This window comes from Centrocercus urophasianus, unplaced genomic scaffold (genome assembly GCF_019232065.1).
Source record: "Centrocercus urophasianus isolate 14NV4802_14NV808 unplaced genomic scaffold, USGS_Curo_1.0 seq_37, whole genome shotgun sequence".
Classification (NCBI taxonomy): domain Eukaryota; kingdom Metazoa; phylum Chordata; class Aves; order Galliformes; family Phasianidae; genus Centrocercus; species Centrocercus urophasianus.
Genome location: NW_024884944.1, coordinates 2,909,793 through 2,936,024, shown reverse-complemented (window position 1 = coordinate 2,936,024; position 26,232 = coordinate 2,909,793). Strand labels below are relative to the sequence as shown.

Sequence of the window (26,232 nt, the reverse complement as noted above, 5' to 3'; positions counted from 1 at the left end):
CCCTTTTTGTGCAAGGCTTCTCTGCTGGCTTTGCCCAGGCTGTAGGTTCTGCTCTCTGGGCTGGCAGATGGGAAATGTGTGGGGATGGAGGGGGAGAGGGTGAGATAGAGGAGGGAGATGGATGCTACACATGGCTTCAGCATGCTCCTCCAGGGAGGACTGGGAAGCATTAATCCAGCTCACTATCTCACTATTAGATGGCTCTCTATCATAGCAGGGGATGTTGATGGTGTTTTCATAGCAAATGGTCGTCTTCTATCACGAGCCTGCAGCTTCACTTGGCATCGCAGCAGAAGTAATGTGCAGATTGTCTGTGGACATCTCTTGGTGTGCTGTTGTGTCAGCAGCGTTTGCCACTGAGCAGGATTGAGAAGGCAGAGCTTGGAAAGATTGGGAAATGTCATTAGTGGTTATAAAGCACCTGCACTGAACTGAATGCTCAAGCCTGGCACTGTGGTGGTCTGTGCTCCAGGAGGCACCTGCTTCACATGGAGGTAGTCCTCAGTTCAAAAACCCATGGTGCTGTCCAGATTAAACGGCTTTGTCCTATATCTTAGTTAAAATTCAAGTGAAGTAACTATTTTCCCTTTTCCTATTTATTTCTGCTGAATACTGTGTATTTTCCAGTTCACATTGCTGTAATTCCCTCAAGACTGCATGATGCTTGTGAACAGCTGCCCTGTTTAGTCCCAGGACTGAGTTATAGGATTTGAGTTTGTGGCATTAGTTAATAAGTTCTATGAAATGCTTCAGAGTAAACATAGTAAACATAATTTTATAAAGGCAAAATCATTCTCACTATCATGTTTGCGTAGACTTCAGCTGCCTGTCACTGCATACCCACAAAGAATTGGAGGAGAAGGCTTAACTGGTTTATTTCTGTCAGCCTGAGTGCTGGGAGCATCCCAGGGCTGTAGCACAGGATGTAGCTTACTTCCATGGTTGCTCTCCATTGTATTGCACCGCTGCTTCCTTTGCTGCTGGGACACCTTCCAGGGCATCTCAGGAATTGGCATTTCCTGCCATGCCAGAGAAGGGTCCAACATTGAGTGCTTCAAAAATAGAGGCACAGCTTTGAGCAACTTAAAGATTGTGGCTTTAATCTTGGGGTGATCATTCACTCATGTTACAAGGCTTTCTGGAACTGCTCTTGCAATCAAACACTGCTTGCCCTGTGCATGCTGTGGGACACTCTACAGTGGGATTGTGACACGCTGTCCCATCACCTCACAACTTGGCTTCTATACTGTCCCAATAAATGTAGAAGCACTGTTGTGGTTTTTTTTTCCTCCTGCCCCTTGCTGAGAACCAGAGGGTAACACAGTTAACCCATTCACAAAGAAAATTGGCTTGACGTGATGCTCAAATGCTTCCCAGGAAAGCATGAATCACCTTCCAGGTAATCAGTGAGTGGAAAGGTGGAATGTAAGTCAGAGAGATGGCTTCCATTCCCCTCACAGCAGAAGGTTTCTGCTTTCTGCACTGCAAGTGTGCACACGGCAAGTCCTCAGTGCTGCTGGTGTGGTGCAGAGGTAATTAAGCACCTGATTTACGTGTTCTGTCTTGAAGGAAATCTGTTTGTCTTATGAGCTGTAACTCGAACAATGAGTGAAGTGAGAAAAGATGCCTGTTAGCAGTACCTCAGGGCTCCTGCATGGGGATGTTTGTTGGCTTCTATTAGATGGCTCTTGCTGAGACTGGGACTGCTGAGGGGAGTAAGGGGAGAAAGATGATGGAGTAACGCAGAATAACTGGCTGCTGTTTTTTTTTTTTTCACCCAGAGGGTGGTGAGGCACTGGAACAGGTTGCCCAAGGAGGCTGTAGATGCCCCATCCCTGCAGGCATTCAAGGCCAGGCTGGATGTGGCTCTGGGCAGCCTGGGCTGCTGGTTGATGACCTGCACACAGCAGGGGGTTGGAACTGGATGAACGTTGTGGTCTTGTCCAACCCAGGGCATTCTGTGGTTCTGTGAGTGAAGCACTGCCAAACAGTAATGGCTGGTAGGATTTTTCAATAGTGGTCTCTGTGCTTTTAGTTCAACCTGGGCCCTGACTGCAGAGGTGGCACAGCGCTGGACACAAGCACATCTGGACACAAGCATTTAGTTCTTCTTTCATCCAAGGTGGGGGTCAGAAAACAAAAAATCAGCTCAGTTTTGTGTATTACAGCCTCTTCTAAAGGGTTTGTTGTTGCAGGTCAGGAAAATACCCATTCTTTTTTCTAACCCCCTTTTCCTGCTGCTCAGAATCCCTGAGTCTGTCCTTGGTTTGGGAAAGCTGGGCATGTTTTGATGTTGTTGCTGTATTTAGCGTGTGTATGCTGTTTGACTTCCTCATCCTGACCAGTGCTCCCCAAGGGGAGGCTGTGTCCATGGTGTTCTTGCTCTGAATCAGAAATCTCCCAAATGCTGCTGGCTGTAGGCCAGGATCCAAATTATCTTATTGAATCCCTATTGAAGTTGATGGGAATTCTGCTTGTGGGGAGGGACAGGGGATGAGTTGGACACTGTGTCTGTTTGTTGTGGTGGTAGTTGCTGTACATAGTAGTAATTATGTACACAGTACTTTGCAATCAAAAAGATGGGATCCCTTTCCTAAACAACCAAAATTCTACTGCAGTAAGGAAATAATTTGCCTTAGTTATTTTACAATGAGAAGGGAGATGATGAGCATCTGATCTAACGTCCTGTATGAAGGGCAGTCCTCAGTGCAAATACTCATCTGGCTCCATGTAAAATAGGTAGACTGCAAACAAATAGAAAGAAGAAAGAGGAGGTTGGACTGGGGCAAAATAATGCAAAATTGGAGTTGAGTGAGGGGGGGAAAAGGTGATGTGGTGATTGGTGTGTGAACGGGAGCTGAGAACAGAGCATGACAGTGAATAAGATGTGGAGTTGTGATCTGGGTGCTGTGGTTAAGCATTGGAACTTTGGACCCCACTTCCTTCCTCAGCAGAAGGGCACTTCTCACTGTTTCCAATCCACTGCTGTGAGATGTGAAGGAACCAGGATTTTGTGATCGTTAGCACTGGCCGCATAGGCACCCACTCTCAGAAACACTTCTGTTTTCAACCACTGCGCTCTTTCTTCTGAAACATCACAACAGACAGAAGTGAAAACTCATTTACGCTGCATTCTTATTTTCAGTTACTTTTTTTTTTTTTTTTTTTTGCCATTCACGTGGAAAAAGTTTTTTGCCCAAAAGAAGGAGATTTTTTGAGGGCTCTTTTGCATGCAGGATGTGATTATCGAAGATGATCTGTGTTCATGTTGACACAACACAGCCTGCCCTTGGAGCTTCTATATCACAACATGAGGAGCATCTCCTTGCAGTGCAGTCTCACATCAATGAGAAGGCACGCACAGCTTGCCCAGTTTCCAACCAGAGCTTTACGGCAGAGCCAGAACTGCTTTTGATCCCTGAAGGCCCCGGTTCTCACGATGCTTTTCTGCTTTCCCATTCTCCTGCTCTGTGGGATGGATGCTCAGGATGGAGTAGGTAGATAACTTATCTGGAATTCAGCTTGCTTGTGACTTCTAAGTATTCTTAGCACTGTGGAGGTGGGCAGGGTGGCTGCACGGAGCCTACCTCTCGATATGTACACGTGCTCTTTTGTTACCCTATTTAAATGTTAATATTCCTTGTTCCTCTGGAGTATAGCTTGCAGATGAAGGAGGAGAAAGGAAAGGGTTTGCCTATGCAGTTCAAACTGCCACAGAGGGAGCAGCTCAAGGACTGTCCCCAGCATAGGTGACATAGGGTCACCTGTGAGCATGGGGTTTGCTTTGGATGGTGACCTGCAGTCCTCTCTCCCTCAGGCTGCTGCTGTGAGCATTGCAGAGAGCAGACTGCAGCTGTGATGGAGATGGCAGCGCCTGCCAGTCTGCTCGTACAGATACTTCCCACTTCTAAGTGATCTATTTCCTTTGATAATTTCCTAACCATCACGTTACTCTTCTCTCTATTTTTTAAAGTAAATGACTGCTTATCTCTTAATACCTTTCTTGCCTCAGCTTTGATTTCTAAACATGTGACTGCAGCATTAGTCTGTCCCAGATTTGCCAAGCTTGCAGGTCTCCTGACCCATTTTACAGCATTGTGATTTGCTTCCCTCCTTGCAACCTGCAGGCCACAGATGTGCAGCATTTCATGGTGAGAAGCAGCTCTGGAGCTGAGCTGAGGCCAGGCCAGGCAGCTCATAGAGGATGGACCAAATGAGAGCTGAGATTTGAGTGTTTCTCCCATGTTGTTTGTGACATTTGGAAATGCATGTGTAAGTTGTCAGTGGGTTTTGTCTGGAAATAAAAAGGCATGCTGCAAAGCTCATGTTCCAAGCAAACTTCTAACTGCTTGAGAATGGAGTTTTATCTCAAACTCCTTTGCCTGGCATGGCTCTCCTGAGGCACTCACTTCTCCTCAGCCCTTCACAGATGGGAGCAGAGGGCAGCTGTGGGCAGGATGCAGTTCCCCATTCATTGCTTCCTTCTGCAGACAGCTCAGTATTAAATGCTGAAACAGAAAGTGCAACCTGTCACAAGCCTGGGGGAAGCCATCTGGATGGGGTTAGCATCGAATTGCTTTTTCCTTTTTACAATTCAACTTCTGAGAAAGGCTTCTCAGCATCACTCGTGTGCTTTCTGAAACTTCTGCCCCCTGCTGAGAATCCAGTTTCCTTTCAGCTGTGGGTTTTGAATGCCAAAAGCTATTTCTAGCTGAAATCAGAACTAGAACTTTGCTTCTGCTTGTGCTTTGGGGGCATCATTCAGGGGAAAAAAAAAAAAAAAAAAAGTCTGGTGCTGCTCTTGAGGGGGATGCGGTGGAGGTGAGGAGGAACGTTTGGTGCTTTGTGCAGGTTGATGTGCACGATGTGTCAGTGATTCCTGGCTACTCAGGCCCAATTTCACAGAAAGCTTTTTAAACCAGAAGTGAAGAACTCATCCTCCCTGCTGCTACCCGGGGAGCTGAATGGAGCTCATGCTGTTGCTGGTGGGGATTTTGTGTTGCAGCCATTAATAGCGGCGTCACCCCCGGACCGTGAGGTTTGTCATTCAAGGTGTCACAAACAATCACCTCCCAAATACATCCTTCAGGCTACGACGCTTACCCCGAAGTGTAAGGAGAAGGAAAGGAGGGAGCCGGTATAGGTAACGGGCGCTTCTCCCCCTTCTGCGTCACTCGTCGCCCTGCAGCTCCGGCTCGCCCCGGCCACCACTGCCGCCCCCCATCACAGGAGCAGAGCACAGAAGCGGAGCCCAGGCCGGTGCCGGGGGCGGGCCGTGCGGTGCCGCACATGCTCAGCAGGCGGCGGGGCGGTTCGGGAGCCGGCGGTGCGGCTGCGGGCGGCCCTGCGCCTCTCGGCCGCGCTCGGGGCGGGCGCCGGGGGCGGGAGGCGGCGGGGCCGCGCCGCTGGGGGGTTCGGTGGATGGAGCGCGGCGGCCGGCTCCGCTCCAATATGTCCTGGGAGCTGCGGAGCTGGCGGTGGGCAAGCGAGGACGCGGGCAGCGGCTTCTCGTGACTGTACTGATGAAAGGCTTCAAGCTCGCCTGGTAAGCGGAGCCACGGGGGCGGGGGGAGCGCTCCCGAACGCCGCTCCGCCGCAGCAGCCCTGCGGGCATCCACCGAATCCGCGGTGCTTTTCCTCCTGCTCGGGCGTCTCCGTCTCTCTGCGCCGTCCTCTGCTCCGGGCATCCGCTGCCTCCGGGCCGCCGCTTCTCCTCCTGTGAGCGCTTTCTTCGGGGCTGTGCATGAATTTGCATCCCTGGATGCGCGCACATCGCATCCGCGCACCTGAGCGCCTGGAGCGCACGTATTGAGATAGAGAAAAGAAAGCTTTTCCCCGAAGAAAGGTGGAGGATATGGCTTGCGTCCTACGTGCGTGGAATGGCTTCTGCTAGGCTTGTCCTTTAAATAGCTGCTTTTGGGGATATACGCACCTTGTCGACATCTTTCCGTAAGGACGGCTGGGAGTTGGCGGCGCCCTGCAGGTACCGCGGCGCTCCGGAACGCCGTGATGCTCCGGGGGGTTCGGGGAAGCGAGCCGGGCTGCACCGGGGGGAGCGGGAGGGATGGGTGTGGAGGTGGAAGCTGGGTGTGTATCTGAAATGTTTGCACGTAAATATTTTGATTGCGATGTTAAGGTCGGTGTTCTACATATGTAGGGGATATACAGTGCAGTTATGCATACGGTGCGTCTAATAAAACTCGGCTAGCAGAGATCTGTATAAGATCTTGAGCATGTCAAAAGTACCCAGCTGCAGTAAATAGCCTTTGAATTACAAAGATGAGATCAATTTAATTACAACTTTATCAGATGGGAACAGTTCCATCGTGGAATGATGGAATGTGATTTTGTAATTTGGATTGAAATCATCGAGGGGATGACAGGAGCAATGAAGGCCTGTTTCTTAATCCTCTTCCTCTCTAATGGTAAAGGGAGCAATCGTAGGGATAACGGCCTCTTGCTGAACTCTGCAGTTTCACATCAGTTTGAATTTAGTAGTCTGAGATCCTTGCCCATAAAGTGTGAGAAAGCAGGAAAGTTATTTTTCGTTTGTTATTTTATTTATTGTGGTTATTTTTATTATTATTATTTTTGCTGTGGAAGAGAAGCAGTAGGGCACAGCAGTAGGAAGCATCCTGTGCTGGGCCCCAGGGGACGGGCTGGAGCCAGGGATGACTCAATAGGGCATCTCTTCTGATTTCTGTAATTTTGCCTTTTATTTAATTGCAGTTAGAGCCTTTAGAGTTTTCCTGCGTGCCTACGACCATACATAAGACAGAGTACACAAAAAGCATAGCTGTGTGTAGCTTTTTTTATCCCCTTTTGCTGCTCTACGTGGTGTGCAGTTGGGCTGATGAGTTGCATAATAGCTGAGCGTACTACTGGGTAAAGCTGAGCATGTGTTAGAAATGCCATGATGGTGTGGATCTGCAATAACATGGCACCCTGCTGCATTCGGCTCAGCCCATCCGTGAGCAGCACCGGCCGTTCCTGTTAGTTGTGTAACTGGAGCACTTTTGCACGCTCAGTTCTATCGCAACGCTTATCATGATTAGCATGGAAGCCAATCTGGTAATTTTGTCAGGCTTCAGAGGTGAGCAGGCGGTGCTGGGGAGGAGCAGGAGCTGGGCTGGGGGCATTCCAGCACTACTGAAATGGTCGTGGTGTTTTAGCAGGTGATGCTCTTTCCTCAGAGCTGTGTGTGCCCAGCACTTGTGGCCAGCTGCTGGGTGCACAGTACTGCCCTGGGGCTGTGTGGGCAGCAGGGAACTGTGCAAACGGCCTATGCTGTTCCCTGGGAACGCTTAGAGAGTGCTGCCCAAACCCCAGCACCCCCTTCATCTTCCTCAGAATCCCAAGAGAAGCAGGTGAGCTGTTCTGATGGCTCACCGTGTTTAAGAAAAGCCCGCAACGTTTTGAATCTCTGCAGCAGTCGTTATGTTCCTCCTCAAGGACGTCTGTGTTTGCACACAGTTTTATTTACTTTATTGTTCAGCATTATCCAGGCACCAAAGGGTGTGCTAAGGATGCTGTGTAAGTCCTGGGTCACCTACGTAGATGTGCGTGTCTCTGCTGGGCTGGTCAGTGTGGTTCCAGGAGCACAGACCTCAAGAGAGACCGCAGAGTTCTCTGCTGCTCATCAGATGTGCCTTGGATACCTCCACATGGGTCAGATGGCCTCAAATATTCATAATAAGCTTGCTTTGCAGGCTTAGCATTTGTCTCGAATGAAAAAAAGCGCCTCAAACACAGTTTGATCCTTGCTTTAGGAGCAGGGATTCCAACTTGAGGCGGCACTGCTGGGGTTAATGCAGATTTCCGCATGGAACAGTTCTGAAAGGACACATGACTTCTTTCTGTACCAGGAAGGGCAGCAGCACGGGGACAGAGTGCTGTCAGCAGGAGCTGCCCTCCCTGACCACGAGGATGTGCACCCGCCTGCCTTCAGCCCAGCCCTTGGTTTGGTGCTCCTGCTCTGCTCAGGATGCTGCAGGGCATTTTCTCGGAGTGTCTTTGGCCACCTCAATGTCGCAGGGGGAGCGTTGGTTTGGCACAGGACCACGTGCTGAGCCCTGAGACGATGTCATGCATTTTTTTTTTTTGCAGCCTTAATTTGGCCCAAAATGATCTCATCACCATCTGGTGTCGTGTCAGAGCTGCGTGCTGTCGAGTCACTGGGCTGTCACAGCACACTGCAGCACAGCACAGTCCTGCTGTGTAACCATCACAGCTTCGTGACATCGCAGTGTGACAGCATGGTGTCCATGCAAGGCCATGGAGTACCAGCACTGTGTCTCACTGTTGCAGTCCAGCATCCCATTATCCAAAATGATCCTGCAGTTCCCCGGTGCCTCATTACCACCCCACAACATGCATTTGTCTCATTGAGGCCCCGTGTCCTGGTTTGATAAGTTGTCTTTGTGGCACAGTGTGCTGCTTTAATGCTGTGAGAAGACTTGTGCTTTTTCTCCTCTTCAGTCCCAGGCATTGCTGCTTGCTGCTGCTGTGCTCCCTTTCCTCAGGCTTCTGGGCCGAAGCAAATGACTGAAGAAGTCTTGCAGGGACCAAAGCAAGCTGGTAGCTGAGCTCCACATCCCATAAATAGGATGCTGAGCAAAGCTCTTCTACCTCCTTGTCTTGTTCCTCTTGCATGGCTCGTTTGTTGATGGGGGTATTTCTCAGCCTCAGGACCCACTGTATGGAACTTAAGGAAAAAATAAAGGCCAAAGGCTCTGCCTAAAAATAAGCCTGCAATTCATTTTTCTCCAAGTGCCTGTGAGTGAGAAAAAAACTGTGAATGTTCCAACACCCTACTTATGTGAAGGAAGGATCTATTATATAGTTGTGGGGGTGGGATGGGAACTAGGTAGGGTTACAGAACAGCAGAGCTAAAATTAGCCCTTGTTTGATGTCAGGGAGCAGGGAAGATTAACATGGGGTGGTTTCAGTGAGGCGTGCTGTAAGGCAGCGACTGCAGGATTCTTTTGCATGCAGAGCTGGTCAGAGGCACCTGCCCTTGCAGAGGGTCCTAACAGGGTCTCAGGGTATTTAGGAGAGCAGTGAGGGGTTCCACCAGCATCACACTATTCCTGTGTAACTTTATCCTTTTGGTCCAGCCTTGCAAATTCTTCCAAGCCCGAAATAATAGGGAAAGCAGAAATCACAGAATCCTGTGATTCTGTGATTCTGTGAATGCGATATAGAGGATGTGGACTTGCTGTGATGCAGTGAAGTGACACGTGTGGGTGTGTGGTGTCCAGGATTCACACTTCCTTAATTACGCAGTGAAACAGTGATGCGGCGTAAATAATTTTTAGCTTCACCTCCACGCTGCAGAGAGTTAAAGAGCTGCCCTGGGCGGTGGAAATGAACTTAGTTCTGTTGCATTGCAAATGAAAGATGGATTTCAAAACTGGTCCTTGCTCGGATTTGTTGGAGGAGGGGAGCAAAAGAGTTCAGCTGAAATTACATAATTGTGCAGTTGTGCGTATTGTGTTTGACCTTCCTGTTAGGAGTTAAAGTGTTATTTGTGTCAGTGTGCCCAGTGTTAACCAGGTCTTTTTGCCTCTACATCTATTTTTTTTTATTATCCCTGTGCTTTTTGTTCAAAAGGAATAGAATAGAGCTAGACAATCCTCCCCTCACAGCCGTCAAAGATGACCCACATATGTGTAAGTTCTGAATGGGGCTCTACCATTTGGAAATGAGGTGCTTCCCCTCTTTACACCTTCTGCACACGGATCTGGGGAGCCAGAATGTTCCCGTTTGCTGTGATGTGGTGGGAAGAGGGAACCACATTGGTGGGTCAGTCTGCATGATGTTCTGCATCCAAAATATTCTGGGTATTTGGCTGAACCTCTGACAGGTATGGGCTCTCTGCTTTCTCTCTTAACAGGAATAAATGTTACGGCGTTGTGTCAAATGGCTGAAAGAACTTGCAATGGTGTTGCTAGATTAATTTTGTAAATGGTTTCACGGAACGATCAAGCGATTAGCAGCAGGTTTTGTGCTAATTTCTCTGGGCTTTTAGGGAGTGGGAAGCGATAGCAAGCAGCTGGGAGCCCAGGCCAAGCGTGCTGATGGGAAGGGAAAACCTCGCATGCGATTCGCATGGCCAGGCTGTGCTCAGCAGCAGTAACAGCCAGAAATAGAACCGAGATCGGCTCATTTCCAGTTTTTGTCCTGGGCCGCACTTTGAATTAATACCTTCAGTGCTAATATGGTATGCAGTACAATCGAAGGGACTTTTTTAGTTCAAAACGAACAAAAAAATACAGTGGAAGTAGACTGCGTGAAGAAAAACTGAGTCATTGTGAGCCCCGTGGTCTGAGATTTGGTTTGCTCTGGTTCTGGGTGATGGCAGACGTGCAGAACTCCCCTTTGGTGTTATTTTGTTTGCAGCGGGGTTTGCTTTCGGCATCAGATTTTGACTCCAAATGAGACGAACAGCCAACGTTTTGTTCTGTAATGTACACGTGGTGATGGAGAGCTCAGTGAGCACAGCGTGATGTACACTGTGGCAGCGCAGAGCTGTGCTGCCAGCCCCAAGCATCCGTCCCCCAAATTTCTCCTTGGGCTGCAGATTATCTTGACTGATTGAATCCCAATCATTTGCGTCCTTCTAAAATTGCCTTCTCTGCTTATCGGATGGTAAAATCACCTTGCTGGCAACGTAGTCCTTCAACAGCCTCACAAATGTCAAGTGAAGGGCAAACTGCTTGGAGCCGTCCTGCAGTCCTGCAGCCACTGCTTGCTCAGAGCTGAGAGCAGTGAGGCTGCAACGTGGCTCCTCCTGAGGTTCTTCTCCTTGGGTAAAAGCATGAAAAGAGGTAAATACAATGAAGAAGTGGTTGTGGGTAGGGTTTATCAGGAACTGGTTATCTCTGTCAAGGCATAAATTGGAGTGGAGGCTCTGCTTGTGCTGTTTAACTGCTGGGCACCTTCCAATGAGAAGCAAGGCCCAGGCTACAGGAGCTGGGAATTGGAAGAGATCATTTATGCCAGTTTAGTGCCAAGGTCTGTCCACATGGGCCCCAATCTTGCCTCTGTGCTGCTTTCTCTGTCTGCAGAATGGGGGATGCCAGTGCTCTCTCTTCTCCCTTGTGCTCCCTCCTACTGAAGCCATTTGGTATTTGCACGTGCAGGAAGGGGATGGAGAACATCGTTCAGCAGTGTGTGTGTGATTCACCCCACATGTATCAATGGTTCTATTGAAGTAAACAGAAACACGTTTTAACTTTTTGCTCAATCAGGGCTGTTCTGTTCAATAAGTGGGCAAGGTCAAAGCTTGAAAGAGCCAACCATTGCCATCAGAGATCTTGTGGCACATTACACAAGAGTCAGCATCCCGGTCAGGATCTCTTCTGGTTGATCACATTTGCCAACTGAAAGTTCCCTAGGGAGCAGAGCTCCTCAATCCCAACTCCAAGCTCACCAGTGCATTCCTTTGCTGTGTTTAGCAGCTCTGTGCTTGTTCTTGAGTCTTCCTTTGCTTGTTGCTCATTTCAGTCCTGGTTGTAAAGTGTATCTCAGTATCAGGCTGCTGTTATGTTTATAATTGATGCTTACTATGCACAGTAACCGTTAATTTTCAGTATTTTGAGTCTGGAAAAGTAAATTATATAAATTGAGATATAATAGCAGTAATACTATCCAAGCATAAAATAAGCAAGTTCAGAAAAGGGTACTTGAGACCAAAACAAATGCTGTGCATAAGTTCATTGCCTTTCCTTCTGCTGCTCCTTCAGAGCCACATGCTCAGTGCACGATGGTGGAATGTTCTCTAAGCTTCTCCTTTACTGGAGTTTTCCCTTTGGCCAGCTTTGGGTCCGTGCTGGTGGTTACATTTCACTTTGTGCAGTGGTTTGCTCTCCATAACCATTTCTCTTGGACAGAACGCTCTCTGTGGTTAGCCAAGGGGCCTGACAATGGATGTTCTGCTTTCTGTTTGCAAACATGGGATGTGAAGCACTGCCATCCCCCTTGGGTGGAGTCACAGCCACTCTATGCATGTGGCAAGGGAGCAGAGATGGAAGGATGTTTTTTGGTGGCAGGGTTTTGGTATTTTGGGAGATTTTAAACCACTTGGAATCTCAGGTTTGGATGAATGTGGTTTTGCCACACCTAACTGTGGAACTAGAAGGAGAAAAATGGAGAACACGAATTGAGTGAAAATGATGTAGGAGAGAAGAAGGAGATGTGTAGTCAGGAGTAGCAAAAATGTGATTATGTAAATATACATTTACATGATATAAGGCACCAAATTAGCTGCGGGGGGAGGAGAGAAAACAACTTGTTTACCTTTGGTGTAGAGAACAGCTCTCTCTTTAACTAGATGTATTCTTTAAATGAAATACTAAGCAAACAAGCCTGGGTTTAAATGATGGCAAAAGAGAATCCAAGGATTCCAGGGGAGTCGTTTGGAAGCTGTACACAAGTGAGGGATGGTGCATGAAGTGCTGTGAATTAAAAGGTTTGCTCTGGGGACAGGCATTTTAGAAAGCCTGGAAAGATAGGGCTGTAATTTTGGTGTCTCTCTGACCCGTTAGGAATAGAAATAAAGCAGCTATGCAGTTCTGAAAGAAGCATCCTTTGTTTATGAGGAAATTGGGTTGTGGGTTTGCAGCCCTCGGTACTGCAGTTTATTTTTTTCAGATCTGTCAGTAATTAAGAAGCAGTGTGGTGATGTGGTGGCCTTCAATCTGATGTATGTTTTAAGAATGAGGTTTGGGAGGTGAACTGCTGCTTAGCTGTAGGCCTTGGAGGATGGTCTGTGTGTGTCTCAGCTGCAGCTCAGGGACTCTGGCCAGCATTCAGTGGCTGTTTCAAAGCAATGAAACTGCGTCATCAGTTCAGATACACGCAATATTGTTTTTTCAAGCTTTTTTCCCTTTGACTCTTGTGAGATTCTTTTTGACAACAGGTCATAGCAGGAGTGGTTTTGGACATGGATCTGAAATTGTGTTTGTTTTTTTTTTTTTTAGTGAGAAGGTTTTGCAAATAGCTCTTCACCATGCAAGGAGAGTTTCATGTACAAGAGCCAGTGTGAGTCCTGAGGACTTTCAGCCACTACAGGCCATGCAGGCAAAGGGTAGAGAAAATGAAATGATAATAACCTTGGTTTGCAGATGAGACAAACCAGCCTACCACATCACTGCCATTTCTCATAGCTGACATGGCCAGAGTTGCAAGCTGAACCCACGTTGCCCAAAAGCAGCCTGTGTCTTCTTCACAATTAAAAACACTGTATGATTGTAAGGATATTTGTTCTTTCAAGGTTCACAATCTTAAATACATCAGATGAAAGCTTTGCAGGTGATTCACTAACACAGAGTAACTCTAAATTGTGATGCTCAAAGATCTGTAACACTGATCCAGCTGAGTGTAAACGTTTAAGGAGACTCACAGTGCTAGTCAACAGCAGCAACCAAAAAGTTACTGGGTTGGGCTGCTGCCTGTTAGGAAAGTGATGAGAAGCAGAATGGAGAGAGAGAAAAGGACTTGATAGAATTGAGTCATTGATCTGTGCCCCTGACAGTGCCACGTGTTTCCCCGTTTTGCCCTTATGAATGGTTACCTAATGCTATTTATGAGCATGGCTGTACCACTTCTCTCTTTCTCCTGACTGCAGTGATTTGCCTTCAGCCTCTTTTTTTCTCCCCTCAATTTAGTTTCATCTCATTGCTCATTGTTATAAAATCTTTTAATATAGCTGCTCTTTCTCCGTGGCATTTGCATTCCTTAAATATTTGTTGACTGCTTTGCTTTGTTTAACCTTCAAGTGTCTTTTCATAAATGAGCCTCATGAATAATGTGATGTTTTTGTTGCTTTCCTTTGAGCTTATTCCTGTACAGGAATGTGGAGCTGTGCTGATTCTTTGCTTTCTCAGTTCCTTGGCTTGATGTACATGCTTTGCTGTTGCCTCTATAATGCCTGTATGGACTAGGAACAAAATAAAGGACTGGGGGAGGATAGCTATCTTCATGCTTTGCCCGGAAGAGAAGCAATCACAGCCTGTTTATTTTTCTTATGAGACAGGCTTTCATATACATTAATTTATAGACTTTTATATGTATGTTTATATACGCTTTCAGTATGACTCACGTTGTTATCTTCTGTGTTTTATAACCTTTCTGGCCTTTCCTAGAGCTTATATTTGGAAACACCCCTGTGTTGAGGGCAAGTGTTTCTCCTGCAGCTGGCTGTGCTGCCTGCTGATGTCTCAGGGAAGCAGAAAGCTTGGGCTGTGCCTGGTGGGGTAAGGAGCTGCCCAGCACCCAGGGTCTGCAAGGTGAACTCCAGCTGTCTGTGGGAGTGATGGTGTGTTCAGACAAGAACGGCTCATGGAAGTGAGGGGAGGTGAATCTAGAGGTATTTAGGATGCTCAGATCAGTGCTGGCTGCTCCTTTGTTGTCATAGGAGTCCTCCCTGCATTTCAGAGCACTGGGATATTTGCTAAAAAGCACAGCTCACACGTGGCGTGAGATGCCAGGGATGTGCAGTGAGGAAACTGTGACATCTGCAGCTGCGGCCAGCAAAGAGAGCAAGGAGCAGGCAGGGTTAAGGAAGCCCTGCTGATGTGGGATATGAGCATTCTTAAAGAGACAGTGGGTGCGTTTCTTTTCAGTGGGCAGCAGCCAGTTGAGATGCCAGGGCTGGTGGCACGTTGCAAAGAAGGCTTTGTTTCAGCTATGCTGGGCTGCTATCAGAGCAGGGAATCTTTATGTCAACTACTTTTTGAGAACACAGAATGCATCGGAGCAGGGAGAAGCTCGCGTGCTGTAATGGTCTCTCCCTCAGCAGAACTGCTGCTGTCTGCAGTTTGAAAGGTTTCAGAATTGGAGAGCAGAGGAGCAGGGAAGACACAGTGCAGTGCCTCGGGAAAAGCGATGTGATAACAGGCTATGCAAGCAGTTAGCTCTTCATTGCTCACCTCCCCAGCAGGCAGCAGGACTCTCCCAGTGGATTCAGGTTTCTGTGTGTTTGAGTGTGTGCAGAGGTCTGGCAGTTCCTTGGGAAGATGTCCTGACGCAGTGCAGGGCTGGGATGGGGCACAGGGGGTTGCCAGGAAAGTGGAAGCTGGGATGTAAGGGTGTGGGGTGTGGGGGAGAAGCTGGGCAAGGCTCTTAGAGAGCAGCGCGTCCGTGCTGTGCAAGAGTAAGGGCTGCACTGAGTGACTGCTCAGTGGGTTTCTGGGTGAGGCCAGCAGGATTACAGGAATCTGAGCCCATCCCGGAAGGAAAGGGTCATACAAGGTTAAGAAAGTCAATTAGTGAGAGTGGGGATGGATCCATTGTGTCTGAATGGGCGGCTGGAGAGAAGATCGCTGGTGGTTCAGGGGGGTCTGAAAGCAGCGATTGGTGGAGGCTTTCAAAGGCTGATTTTGGCTGCAATAAAGAGATTTGAGCAGCCCCAAAAAACGGAGCAGCTGCTGTAACTGCAGCTGTATGACACGATGGAGAAGCGAATGTTGCACCAGGCAGTGCTAAAGAAAAAGATGACACCCTTGTAGTGCCCTTTTCCCTTTAAACAAATGTACTCATGGGTCAGGGCTGTTCCTGTGCAGTGAAGTGTGGGGCAGGGAGCAGAGAGGACTGCAGCAGTGGGGCATGGCTGTACCAGGAGGCTGGTTGTAGCCCGCCGCTGGCACCGAGCAGCTGATGCACATTCTGCTCTCTCCAATGGCAGCTATTGAAGCTTTACCCAGATGGCAGGGAGTTCTCCCTTTGTGCTCGGCTTGCCTAAGGGCAGTGTACATAAGGGTTGCTTCCCTGCTATTTGGAGCAAGAGTGGATGTGGCTTTCTCATGTTGAGTGATGTCCAAAGGATGGGATTGGTGTGCTTTGGGTTTGAGGTGATGTTTTGCTGCTGCTTTTCTGATGTTGGTCTAAATATAACTGAAAATACAGTGGTGTGTGATGTTTGCCTCCATCCTGAAGGGGTAAGAGAAGAAACACACAGATTACAGAGGCAGTTTTGTAATGATCCTGCAGGAGCTTGTCATTAATGGCTGATCTCCTGTTTCTGCTGCTGTTTATCTGTGTGTATGAGGTTATTACTGTGGTTAACCCGTTGTTTTGCTTTTCCCTTCATCCTCTCTTAAACTTGGCACGCTTCCTGCACCCAGGATGCCCTCAGACCTTGCAGTTGAAGCTATCTCCTTGAGCACAGTGAGGTTTGGACTGAGCACAGCCTGCTGTCCCCATGCCCTTCACTGCAGGGTTGAAGGCTGGCACTGCCAGCTCCTCGAGGTGAGGGCTCTGTCTGTCTGCAAGCTGCCCAGCCCTCAGCACAGTGCTAACAGAGAAATGCAGGTGTTACATTTAGTGCTCGAGCTGTGAGACTTCTGCTGTTGTTATTGATGGGCTGCTTAATTTTCATTTCCAAGCACACCGACTGCTGTATGCATTATCTGTCAGTGCAGCATGAGTGCTTCTGGAGAAAAACATGCAACAGCTTATCATCAGTGCATGGGGCAGAGCATGTGATGGCTTCAGAGGCAAAAAGGAGATGGGCTTAATATCAAACAAAAATTGGCAAGGAACATAAATACAGAGCAATGTAGGCGAGGCTTACAGGAATGAGCTTTTTAAGAAGTGCGTTGCTTTTATACCTGCCTTCAGTTTGAAAAAGTTCAGTATTTCAAGTGTTCTGAATGATTATCCCTTCACTGAGACGCTTCAGTCCATTCTGCAGGTGATCAGCATATACAGGAGTGCGTCAATGAAAGTTTTCATCCAAGTATTTGTGAAGTTACAGTTCTGCCTTTGATAACACACAAACCATCAGAAGTTCAGAATTTGGCATGGGAAGAGATGGTACAGTGTAATAGCTGCACAATGTAGAATATAAATATCTTCTGTCACATCAGGAATTGGTGCACTCTTGCAAATACACAGTTTGCAAATAATTTTTGGAAGGTATCATTAGAAATTGAGGGCAGGCTGTGGGAGGTCAGCTCAGGCAGCCTTTTCCACTGCGTCATCCCAAACCAGTGGGTTCCAGGCTGGAGCCGTTGCCTCTGTGTGTTGAGTTGGGTGTTTGCTTTCTTCTGTCTATTTGTCCTTACCAGGATGCCATGCCAGGGAGGGGTGTGATTCACAGAACCACAGAATGGCCTGGGTTGGAAGGGACCTCAAGGATCTTGAATCTCCAGCCCTCCTGCAATACGCAGGGCCACCAAACTCCACATTTAATGCTAGACCAGACTGCGCAGGGCCCCGTCCAACTTGGCCTTGAACACCTCCAGGGACGGGGCATCCACAGCCTCTGTTTTGGTTTCAGTGCATAGAGCAGTGTTGGGCCTATGGAGAGACATGGGCTGATTTTCCTTTTGCTGTCCCTCCTCCTCATTTTCAGATACTGCACTGATTTAAAGAGGGTTACAAGTGCATATCCTCATGGATAATAGTTTATGAAAACATCACTGCAGAGTTCTGGGGCAGTTCCACATGTGATAGCAGTAGTTGATGATAAAACTGCATGGAAAGATCCTGGGCACACTAAAGTCACTTGTCCCCTTTGAAGGAGACTCCAGCCCTCCCTCACATGCCTTACCCCTTGGTGCTGTCCCTCACTCCCCACACACTGTCATGACATCTGTCGTGATGTCATCATGTCACCTTTCCTGCTCTGAGCTCTCCGTGTGCAGTTTGGAGCATGGTGCAATGCCGACAGGTAGGACTCTGTTTCCTGGGTGAGGTAGGATCTGCTGCTGTGAATGCCTTGAATTGTGTGTGGTTCCTTTTGTGCAATTAAGGAGAGCTAATTAGCTCCTTTTAGTGCAGTCTCCTTGCAGAGGTAGCTGACCTCTTGTTAATCCTGGATTAAGTTCTTAGTAAGAACTGGCTCTTTGTGTGTCCCAGTTAAGATGTTGACACTTTGTTCTCTTTCTCCTTGTTCTCCTCCTCCCCCCTCAGCCTTCCCATGCCTTTGAGCACATGAATGCCTCTTTCCTCCCCTATGCTGGAGGAACCCATGTGCTCTTAGGAGCCATCGCATCCATGAAAACGTTGTCAGTTCTGAGTACTCCAACAAGATTTGGACTTGTTCTGGTACCCGTCTGGGAGCCCCCTTTTTTTTTTTTTTTTCTTTTTTGCAAAAGGAGGAGGAAGTGTTCTGGAAATTCTCTTTATTGCTTAACAGAGTGAGAATATTGGGGTTTGAAGTGCAGCACCCACTTTGCATGTTGGATGTTCTGTGGGCAGAAAGCAGCCAACACGACTGCACGTCCCAGTCACAGAGTAGAGGGTGTGATGGAGAAACGCAGCTTCTGTGCTGCAACAGTGACGCGAGCAAAACTTTAATTACCATCCTAATAAGTCGGCTACCCATTAACAGTAATCTTACTTGCAGATCCTGAGGTTGTAGCGCTCTGCTGAGGATCCCCTGAGGACAAGCATTCTGAGATGCCTGCTGTGCCTTGCTGCAGCTGACAGCAGCGCTGTGGGAGTGTAACTGTCCTTGGTTCTGCTCTGAACTCAGCTGAAGATTTGACCTGTTGGGTGAAACTCAATCAGTGGCTTTCGGTTTTTCAAAAAAGGTCGTTAAAAATGAGCAAGGAATTGTTGGGGAAGGAGCAGTGGGAGATCTTACCTGTTTTCACGCGTTGCAGACAGATTTGTTTCATTCCTGTTGCTGGTGTGGATTGCACAGAGAGCACGATTGCTCCCCTTGGATGCAGAGTGCACCTCAAATCCACCCCTTCCTCTGTAGACCTTGTGTGTTCAGACTGTCTCTTGTGCATCCATTGTCAGCCTTGGGCTTTAATTACATGACCAGTGCATCATTTTCCCTCACCTGAGGTTCAGTGTGCATTAACATACTTGAATTTTGGCTGGGCAGTGCTGTCTGGTGTGCGTGCTTGGAACCAGAGCTCCTTGCTGTTGTGGGAGCTTCCACCTCACTGTGGGGCTCACTAGTGTGGTGTTGGGGCAGTGGTGTGATGGTGTGAGGCCGTGCCATGAGAAGGTCAGCAGTCAAGGCCTCCCCATGCCGACCTCACAGGAAATCATGTGCTGATGCTTGACTTGGTTTTCTAACACCATGGCAAGAGGTGAGAGCATGATGTGCAGGCAGAACTGGTCAATGTAAAATGAGTTCTGCAACTTGGACTGAATAGGAACTGGTAGCTTAAGAAAACTTTAAGAGCTTCCTTAAAGGGTGTGAAGATCCTTTTCCCAGTGCGCTGTTACCAGAACATCTCAACAAGCTGTCTTCATAGTGACATGAATGGTGCTCCAGAGAGCCAGAAACATACCAGTATGTTTCTCCCTCTGTTGAGTTCTTGGTTGAATTTCGAAGAATCTAATTAAGTTCTTAAAGCACTTGAGTTATCATGTGATTTTTTTTGAGTTACCCATAACTTTGCCTTCTGCACACTGCCCCTGAGCAAAGCCAAAGAAGCTTTTCTTCAGGTAAGCCTTGCATTTTTACAACTGCTCTTATGGTGCTTTTAGAAACCAAGATGAATCTTTGGATTCGCCTTGCCTGATGTCTCTCTGAAGAATGGGAAGGTCTTAAGCTCAGGTGCTGGACCTATCTTGCCACTTTATGACCTGCTTTGAGCCTTGATGTGCTCTCCATGCATGACTTTGAATGTCATACAGAAATAAACAATAAAGATTCACAGACTGAAACAGAATGGGGTCATTCAGCTGCCTGCTTTGAAGTATAAGACTTGCCCAAACTGATATTTATTTGAGGTACAGAACAGAATTTAGAAAAGCATGGAACCTTTCTTGGTACTGTTTTTCAAAGGAGGATAATCTAGCCTTGAATTAAGTACAGTTTTTAGTGCTGTTACTTCTAAAAATGCATCTCTTTCATCTTGGCAGTTTGCTTTGCTGCAGCCAGGGCAGATTTGCAGAGTTGGAGTCTGAATTCAGACATGAATGGGTGAAGTGGCAGTTAGCTCTTGTGGTGTTATGGATTATTTTTGGTGCTCTTTGTAAATCTCAGATGATTGTGAACATGTAATTATTTGAGAAACATCATTGTCTCATTTTAGCAGAATTTTTTCTTGTAAGTAGGGATAAACCCTTGAAAACACAGCCTGAATGAATGCGTGCTGATGGAATTAGGGGAATAAAAACAGGTTTGCTTTCATTAAATTAGGTTTTGTGAGCCAGTAGTATGTTTGGGAGGTTGTTGTGTTTTGATGCTGGTGATGGGCAGCGTTGTAATGGGAAAACTGTAGAAGGAAGCATGTCCACAAGAAGGATGTCACAAAATTAGCATTGAGCTGATGGTTCTCTTAATGATGCACAATGCATTTGTTAGAACAATGGCTTATGCACAGGGAAGGGATGTGCACGTATGTGCATTCTTTCAGTAATGTTAAAAAATGCTGTTATTGTTCTGCTATCCTAATCTGAGTAGGTGTATGATGAGAGTGTTTTTCAATTTAAAACCATGCACAGCATTTGAATTGCATGGGGGCACGTGGGCTGGTGCAGATCATTGATTCATAGGAGCAAAGCACCTCCTGCTCCCACTGCTCTTGGTTATGGTGAGGTGCTGGATGATCAGCCTTTTGGAGAGACGGTCTGTTGGGACGTTAGTGCTGAAAGTGGTGACTGATTCTGAAGAGAAAATTGTCAGCCCTGTTTCAGTGGCTGGAGTGGATGAAATACAACACAAGGAAGCGGAGGGCAGAGCAATGCATATTTACATCACTTAAGGAGCAGTGGGAGCAGTGCATCTCCAAGGGGTCATTTGCAGCATCTAAATTTGGCTGCAGATGCCTTGCTTAGGTAGTCTGAATCATGCTCTGGAGTTGCCTTCCTGGCTCGATTGACACCACAGGGAACTCTTACAGCAAACATCCCTGATAGGTGATGAGAAGGAATGCATTTTTAAACCACTGTGGCCAAACTGGTGCAGCATCTTTGGCCTGAAGGTGCCTGGGAGCAGGTGTGTGTCCTCCAGACACCTCACTGACGCTACAAAGTCACCATCTTCCCATGATACAACTCTTAAAAATCCCCAGGCCTGTTTATACATGGCTAGGCATGAAAAATTAAACCTCATTAGAGCTTTGTGGATGGAGTGAGCTAAATTGAGTTGAGGTCACCTTAATTCGGAATGTGTCCTCACGGTGTTTCATTCAGTTTAGATAATCCACTTTGCCTGTTAATTAGGGTTTAATTTTCCTGACTGTTCTTGTGTTGACATGCTTGCAGGTTTTGAAACTTTCTCCTGCACATAGGACTGGATGGGTGTGTGCACAGGGAGGATGAAGGGATATATTTTTTTAACCTGCAGGATCTTCACTCACAGGCTTTGCCAAACTCGACGAAGGGCACCCAGAAATGCCAAGATTGTAATCGGGGGCCGTTGGGAAAAATCCCGGGAGCTCCCCCCTCCCCCTTCTGGTGGGCAGGGATGGATCCCCAGGCATTAAGGGGCTCGCGTTATGTAAAGCGGCAGCCCACAGGCTGCGTGCATGCGCACGCGTGTGTGCGGGTGTGAAAAAGCCGGCGGTGCGGGGAGCGGCACCCGGCATCACCAGCAGCACAAAGAGAGGAGCGGGGGGAGCGAGGGGCCGAACCATGGCAGGAGCCCGGGCAGCGTGTGGAGAGGCCAGGAGAGAGGGCTGGGGGTGTCCGTGAAGGACCCCTGTCCCTGTCCCCTCAGCACGGGCTCGGCGATGGTGCTGGAGGTGAGCTGCCTCCCCCCCAGCGCTCTGCTCCCACCACATGCGAGTGAATGAATGAATGAATTCTTAGCTGCTCCGCGCCGCGCTCCGGTCCCTAATGGCTACCAGGTTAGTGTTCCTCTCCTGTTCCGTTGCCAGTGTCTCTCTTCCTCTCTCTCTCTCTGCCTGTGTGTGCAGTCTGCCGGCTCCGAACGTGTGTGCCTGCGTGTGTATGTGTGCATATATGCGTGTGAAAGATGGAGCCCGAGGGCTGCGTGTGCCACGCTGGGCACAGGTTTGCTGAGCAAATCTACCGTCCGAGACGTACGCTTTCCAGGCAGATTAAATCTGGAGTCCATGTTGGTTGCCATTGCTGCTGCTCCTTTCTGTTCGGGGGACTTGAAAGCAGACAGCGTGACATCATGTTGCAGAGATGCTGCTTTTCTTTCCCCTTCCCCAGCCCGATTCCTTTCTCCCTTATTCTCCCCCATATGCGTGCGCCCTACCTCTCCTGCAGCAGAATTGCCAGAGCAGCCTTTTCGATTGTTTGAAACAACGAGGATCAAATCTGATTGTTGTTTGCAGCTTTCTCTCCCCGCACCCCTCCTGCTTTTTCGGTCACGCCGGCTGCCCACCCCCACCTCCCACCCCCACCACCAAGGGACAGCTCTGCTCGCTGGGCAGTGGGAGGCCGGAGGGGCTGAGCCCACTGTCTGGCCCCACAGCAACTCACCGGAGGCAGCAGCTGCAGGAAGATGGTGTTTTTGTTTGCCCATGTGCTCCCATGCTCTTAAAAGCTCTCAGAGCATGCATGCTGCTGTCTCAGTTCTGCTTTGCATTCCTCTCAGCGTTGATGTATTTGCAGAGACAGGGTTAGGCAGGATTTGTTTTGTGCTGCTCCATCCTCCAAACACTATACAGGTGGCTATTTATTTATTTTTTGGTGGGGGATAGCAATAGGAAACAAGGGCTCATTGCACTGTGCAAATCTAGGGACAGTGAGAATGTGATGAATACCTATTCCTTAAAAATAATACTTTTCTTAGATTATTGATGACTAGCATCATCCTGTCCATTGTGGAAATTACTGATTCAGTACGGAGAATCTATACCTGTGTCTTTGCTCTGTAAGTCACGTGCATTTTCATGACAACCCCTTTTGAAGCTGGTAGGTTTACCATGGAGCTCCTGACTTTGTCTCAGTAGAGTAGAAGGAAGTTTTAAGCTAAAGTGCAATAATTCTTCATGCCCAACTGCTCATGCCACTGAACACCAGAAAGCTGGATGAAGCAAGAGAATATACCACGTGGGGACAAGGCTGAATCAGGTCCTGAGGACAAAAGACTGTATGTGAGTGATGGTTTTCTGCCCTTGGCCCTCTCTATTTTTAACGTTCAGCTGGACAGTGCTGCTGCACGTTTAGAGCAAAGGAGGATGGAGGCATGGAGGATGTCGGGATGAGGGGGTGGGAGGATGTTGCATTGTTGTTTTTAGAACAGTAAAATGGTGAAGCGCTGAGGGATGAGGGAAATAAACCAATTTGGTCAGGGTTGAAGATCAGAGAATCTTTCATTAATCCCTGGAAGCTAATGGTGATGTCTGGCAGGAGTGAGTGGGAGGATGTAGAACTCCAGCTTTGTCTTCCAGTCCTGAGATGCACGGTGTTTCTGTACACCTGCAGCTTGTTGCTGGCAAAGCATGACGTGAGGCTTTGTTAGATGAGTAATTTGTGATTTATAAAACTCTTGCTGCACGACTGGATTGCATTCAGGAGGATTCTACCTGTGCTGGGAATAAAGGCCTCTGTCAGCTTTGCTGAGGTTATGGTATGAGGTGGGCTGGAAGGAATAAGGTTTGTGCTCTCCTTGAGGTAACACAGGAACCATCCAAAAACCAGTCTGGGTGTTGATCATTAACTATTGAGTGCAGTATTGCAATTTTTTAAACTCTGTGTTGAGAAGATGTGCAAGGCGTTGAAGGTAATGTCAGATATTGCATTTCCTGCTGTTAATTACAGCAGAGCCATTGCAATGGGAAGGAGAGGAAACAAAGCCCCTGCCATTAACCCTTCTGGAGGTGCAGCTAGGGCTGTGGCAGGGCTGGGGGTGAAGCAGGCACACAGTGAGCTTCACAGGGATATGGAAGTCTTACTTTGCATCATTTTGTGTTGTTCTCCCTTTACTGCTGCCCAAAATTCATCTTATTATTCATCCCACTTTGTTCCAGGTGGTTTGCCTCCCTTCAGAGCAGATGTAACTATTAATTTGTGGGTGATTAAGCGGTTTAGAATGTAATTTATAACACTTTTTTGGTTCTCTGCAGATGAATGGTCCTCTCTAGCATATGCCTGTATCAGACATCATTGTTAAGATCTCTCTTGTTCTATTTAGAAAACACATTCTGACTTTTTCTTGGGAAATTGAGGATTGTTTCAAGCGCAGTACAGTGGGAATTTCCATATGATATGAGACCATTGGAATTGCTAGTCTGTCTCCAGTGGTAACCAGTATCAGATTCAGAGAAAGACAATGGCAGTGTTAATAAAGCATTTGACCAACCTCACGGTGCTGTATGTGTGCTGAAGGCCAATTCCTTCCTAATGCCTGCAGTGATTTGCTGCTCCCCTGAAGCACAGTAATTGCATTAATTTTATCTCGTCAATAGGTAAACATGCTGTTGAATTTCATAGGAGGAGGAAACTATTCTGTGAACTTTCCAAATAATCTCGGAAATGTTTGGACATGGCTAAAAAATAACTGCTTAAAAAGCATGCAGAAAGTATACTCTTAAGTATTGTTTTTAAAGCAATTGTCATGCAACGCTGCTTAGTGTCTGCATAGCTCTATAGTTGTCTCTCCTAATGCTTTAATGCTTTCTTTGTATCTTTTTTGCTGGGAGATGCAATGTAAGCATAGCGTTCTGTTATTGCCTTTAGGGCAAGGGATGCATGGAGGGTTTCATTCTCAGATGATCAATCCGTGTAGGTTGGTGATGACCAAAAGTTGCTGCCATCTGCTTGCTGCTTGGTGGGCTGCATAATGAGTTTCTGAACCTCATCTTTTTCCAATGATGTCAGACTGTATCAGTGAAAAGCATTTTTGTGGGCGTCTAATTAACCCCCTTGCTGTCTGCTGCTGAAGAGAATTAACTCTTTTTGTCAGACAGCCAGGCTTGAGGTGCCTTCTTGACCTTGTGTTATTTCCTGCTCTTTTCGAGGCTTTACCAGCACACTTCTGTTTTGTGTGAGGATATCCTTCGTCCTTGAAAGCATGTAAGCACAGGCCTGACTTTGTTTGCAGCCTAGATTTCATTGGGCCTTTACACAGAGCTAAATGCGTGCCTAAGTTCTTTGCTTCTTCACAGATGTAGCACTCAGCACTGTGCAGAATGAAGCCTGACGATTGCAGTGCTGCCCGTTGCCCCGTTTGGGGCCCCTGTTGCATGCTGACAGGTGGGTGCCCTTGGCTGCAGGGGGGACGTGCAACTTCTGCACCTCTGTTCTGGCAAAGCAAGTTCCTCTGGGAAACATGGCGATGGTGGTGGAGGCTGCAATTAGCTTTCCGGATCAGGACTTTCTTCAGGAAGTCTGAGGGGGTTAGAAATATGCAGCAGGAAATGGTGTCACCAATCTGCGTCTGCCTTCTGGGAAGCCGGTGGTGGCAGGGAGCTGTGTGAGTGAAGCTGCCCCTTGTTCCCACAAGCTGCCCTCCTTCCAAATCCTTCAGTACCCTCCTAACACAACGATTACAACCGGCTGAGTTCTAGTTCACATTCTGCAGCTGCAAGATTGAAATGGATTTGCGTTGCGTCCTCTTAATCCCAGCTGATCGCTACCTGCGAGGAGCCCAGCACTGTGCCCACAGCATGGCTGTACCTCATGGCTGCTGCATGAAGCAGTGGGCAGAAGCCCTTCAGCAGGTGCATACAGCCCATGGGGGGCTGTGTTGGCTGGGGGTTGCACCCAGGAGCAACAAGGGGCTGCTTCCTGGGGGGGCTTGTTGGTGTTCCGTCCCTCGCTCGGTCTGTTGCATCCGCTGAAGGCTGCCCTGCAGCAGTGTGTGTGAGAGCCCTGAATGCTCTCTGCTCAATTAGTTCTGCAAAGCATTATGTATTACTATTATTTTTTTTATTATTATTGTTATTGTCAAAGTGGGTCAAGTTGTTTTGGCGTTTCAGGCACCCGATTCCTGGTTCAATTGCAGGCCTCGGTCACTATGGCAACTGCAGCAAGCGTTCGTCATGGCTGTGCCTTGGGCCGGGTTCAAACTTGGGGCTGCAGCAGCAGTGGCGGCAGAGGAGGTTTTGAGGGGCTTGGGACAGAGGGCTGCAGGTTTGTGGGGCTGTGCAGAGAGCTGATTTAGTTTTTTAGGGCACACAGAAGATGCTCAGTGAGTGGAAAGCAAATTCCGAGGCCAATCTGCTCTCAGAGGTTCCTTTTGGCAGAGCTGGCACTGGCCCAGGCAGGGCACGCCGAGCTGGGTGAGCAGCCATGCGCCAGCTGCTGTGGAGCTTAGTTGCTCAAGCATGGCCAAAAAAATCCACTGGAGGAGCTCTGCAAGTCCTTGAGCCATCAGCATGAGCTGGCCGTCTCAGC

The 26,232-nt window shown here is 48.0% G+C and overlaps 1 protein-coding gene across 7 annotated transcripts in view; it reads left to right on the top strand.

Moving 5' to 3' along the window:
* GRAMD1B (GRAM domain containing 1B) overlaps positions 1-26,232 on the top strand; it is a 76,126-nt gene that overhangs the window by 12,666 nt on the left and 37,228 nt on the right. Inside the window, exon 1 of one of the 7 annotated variants that reach the window (XM_042831930.1) lies at positions 5,460-5,545. The exons of 5 other annotated variants lie outside the window; for them this stretch is intronic. In XM_042831930.1, coding sequence (XP_042687864.1) covers positions 5,523-5,545 — 23 coding nt within the window. In that variant the 5' untranslated portion in view covers positions 5,460-5,522. Of the gene's footprint in view, positions 1-5,459; positions 5,546-14,954; positions 14,972-26,232 lie in introns of those variants that run through there. One more of the 7 variants, XM_042831933.1, reaches the window with a different exon arrangement.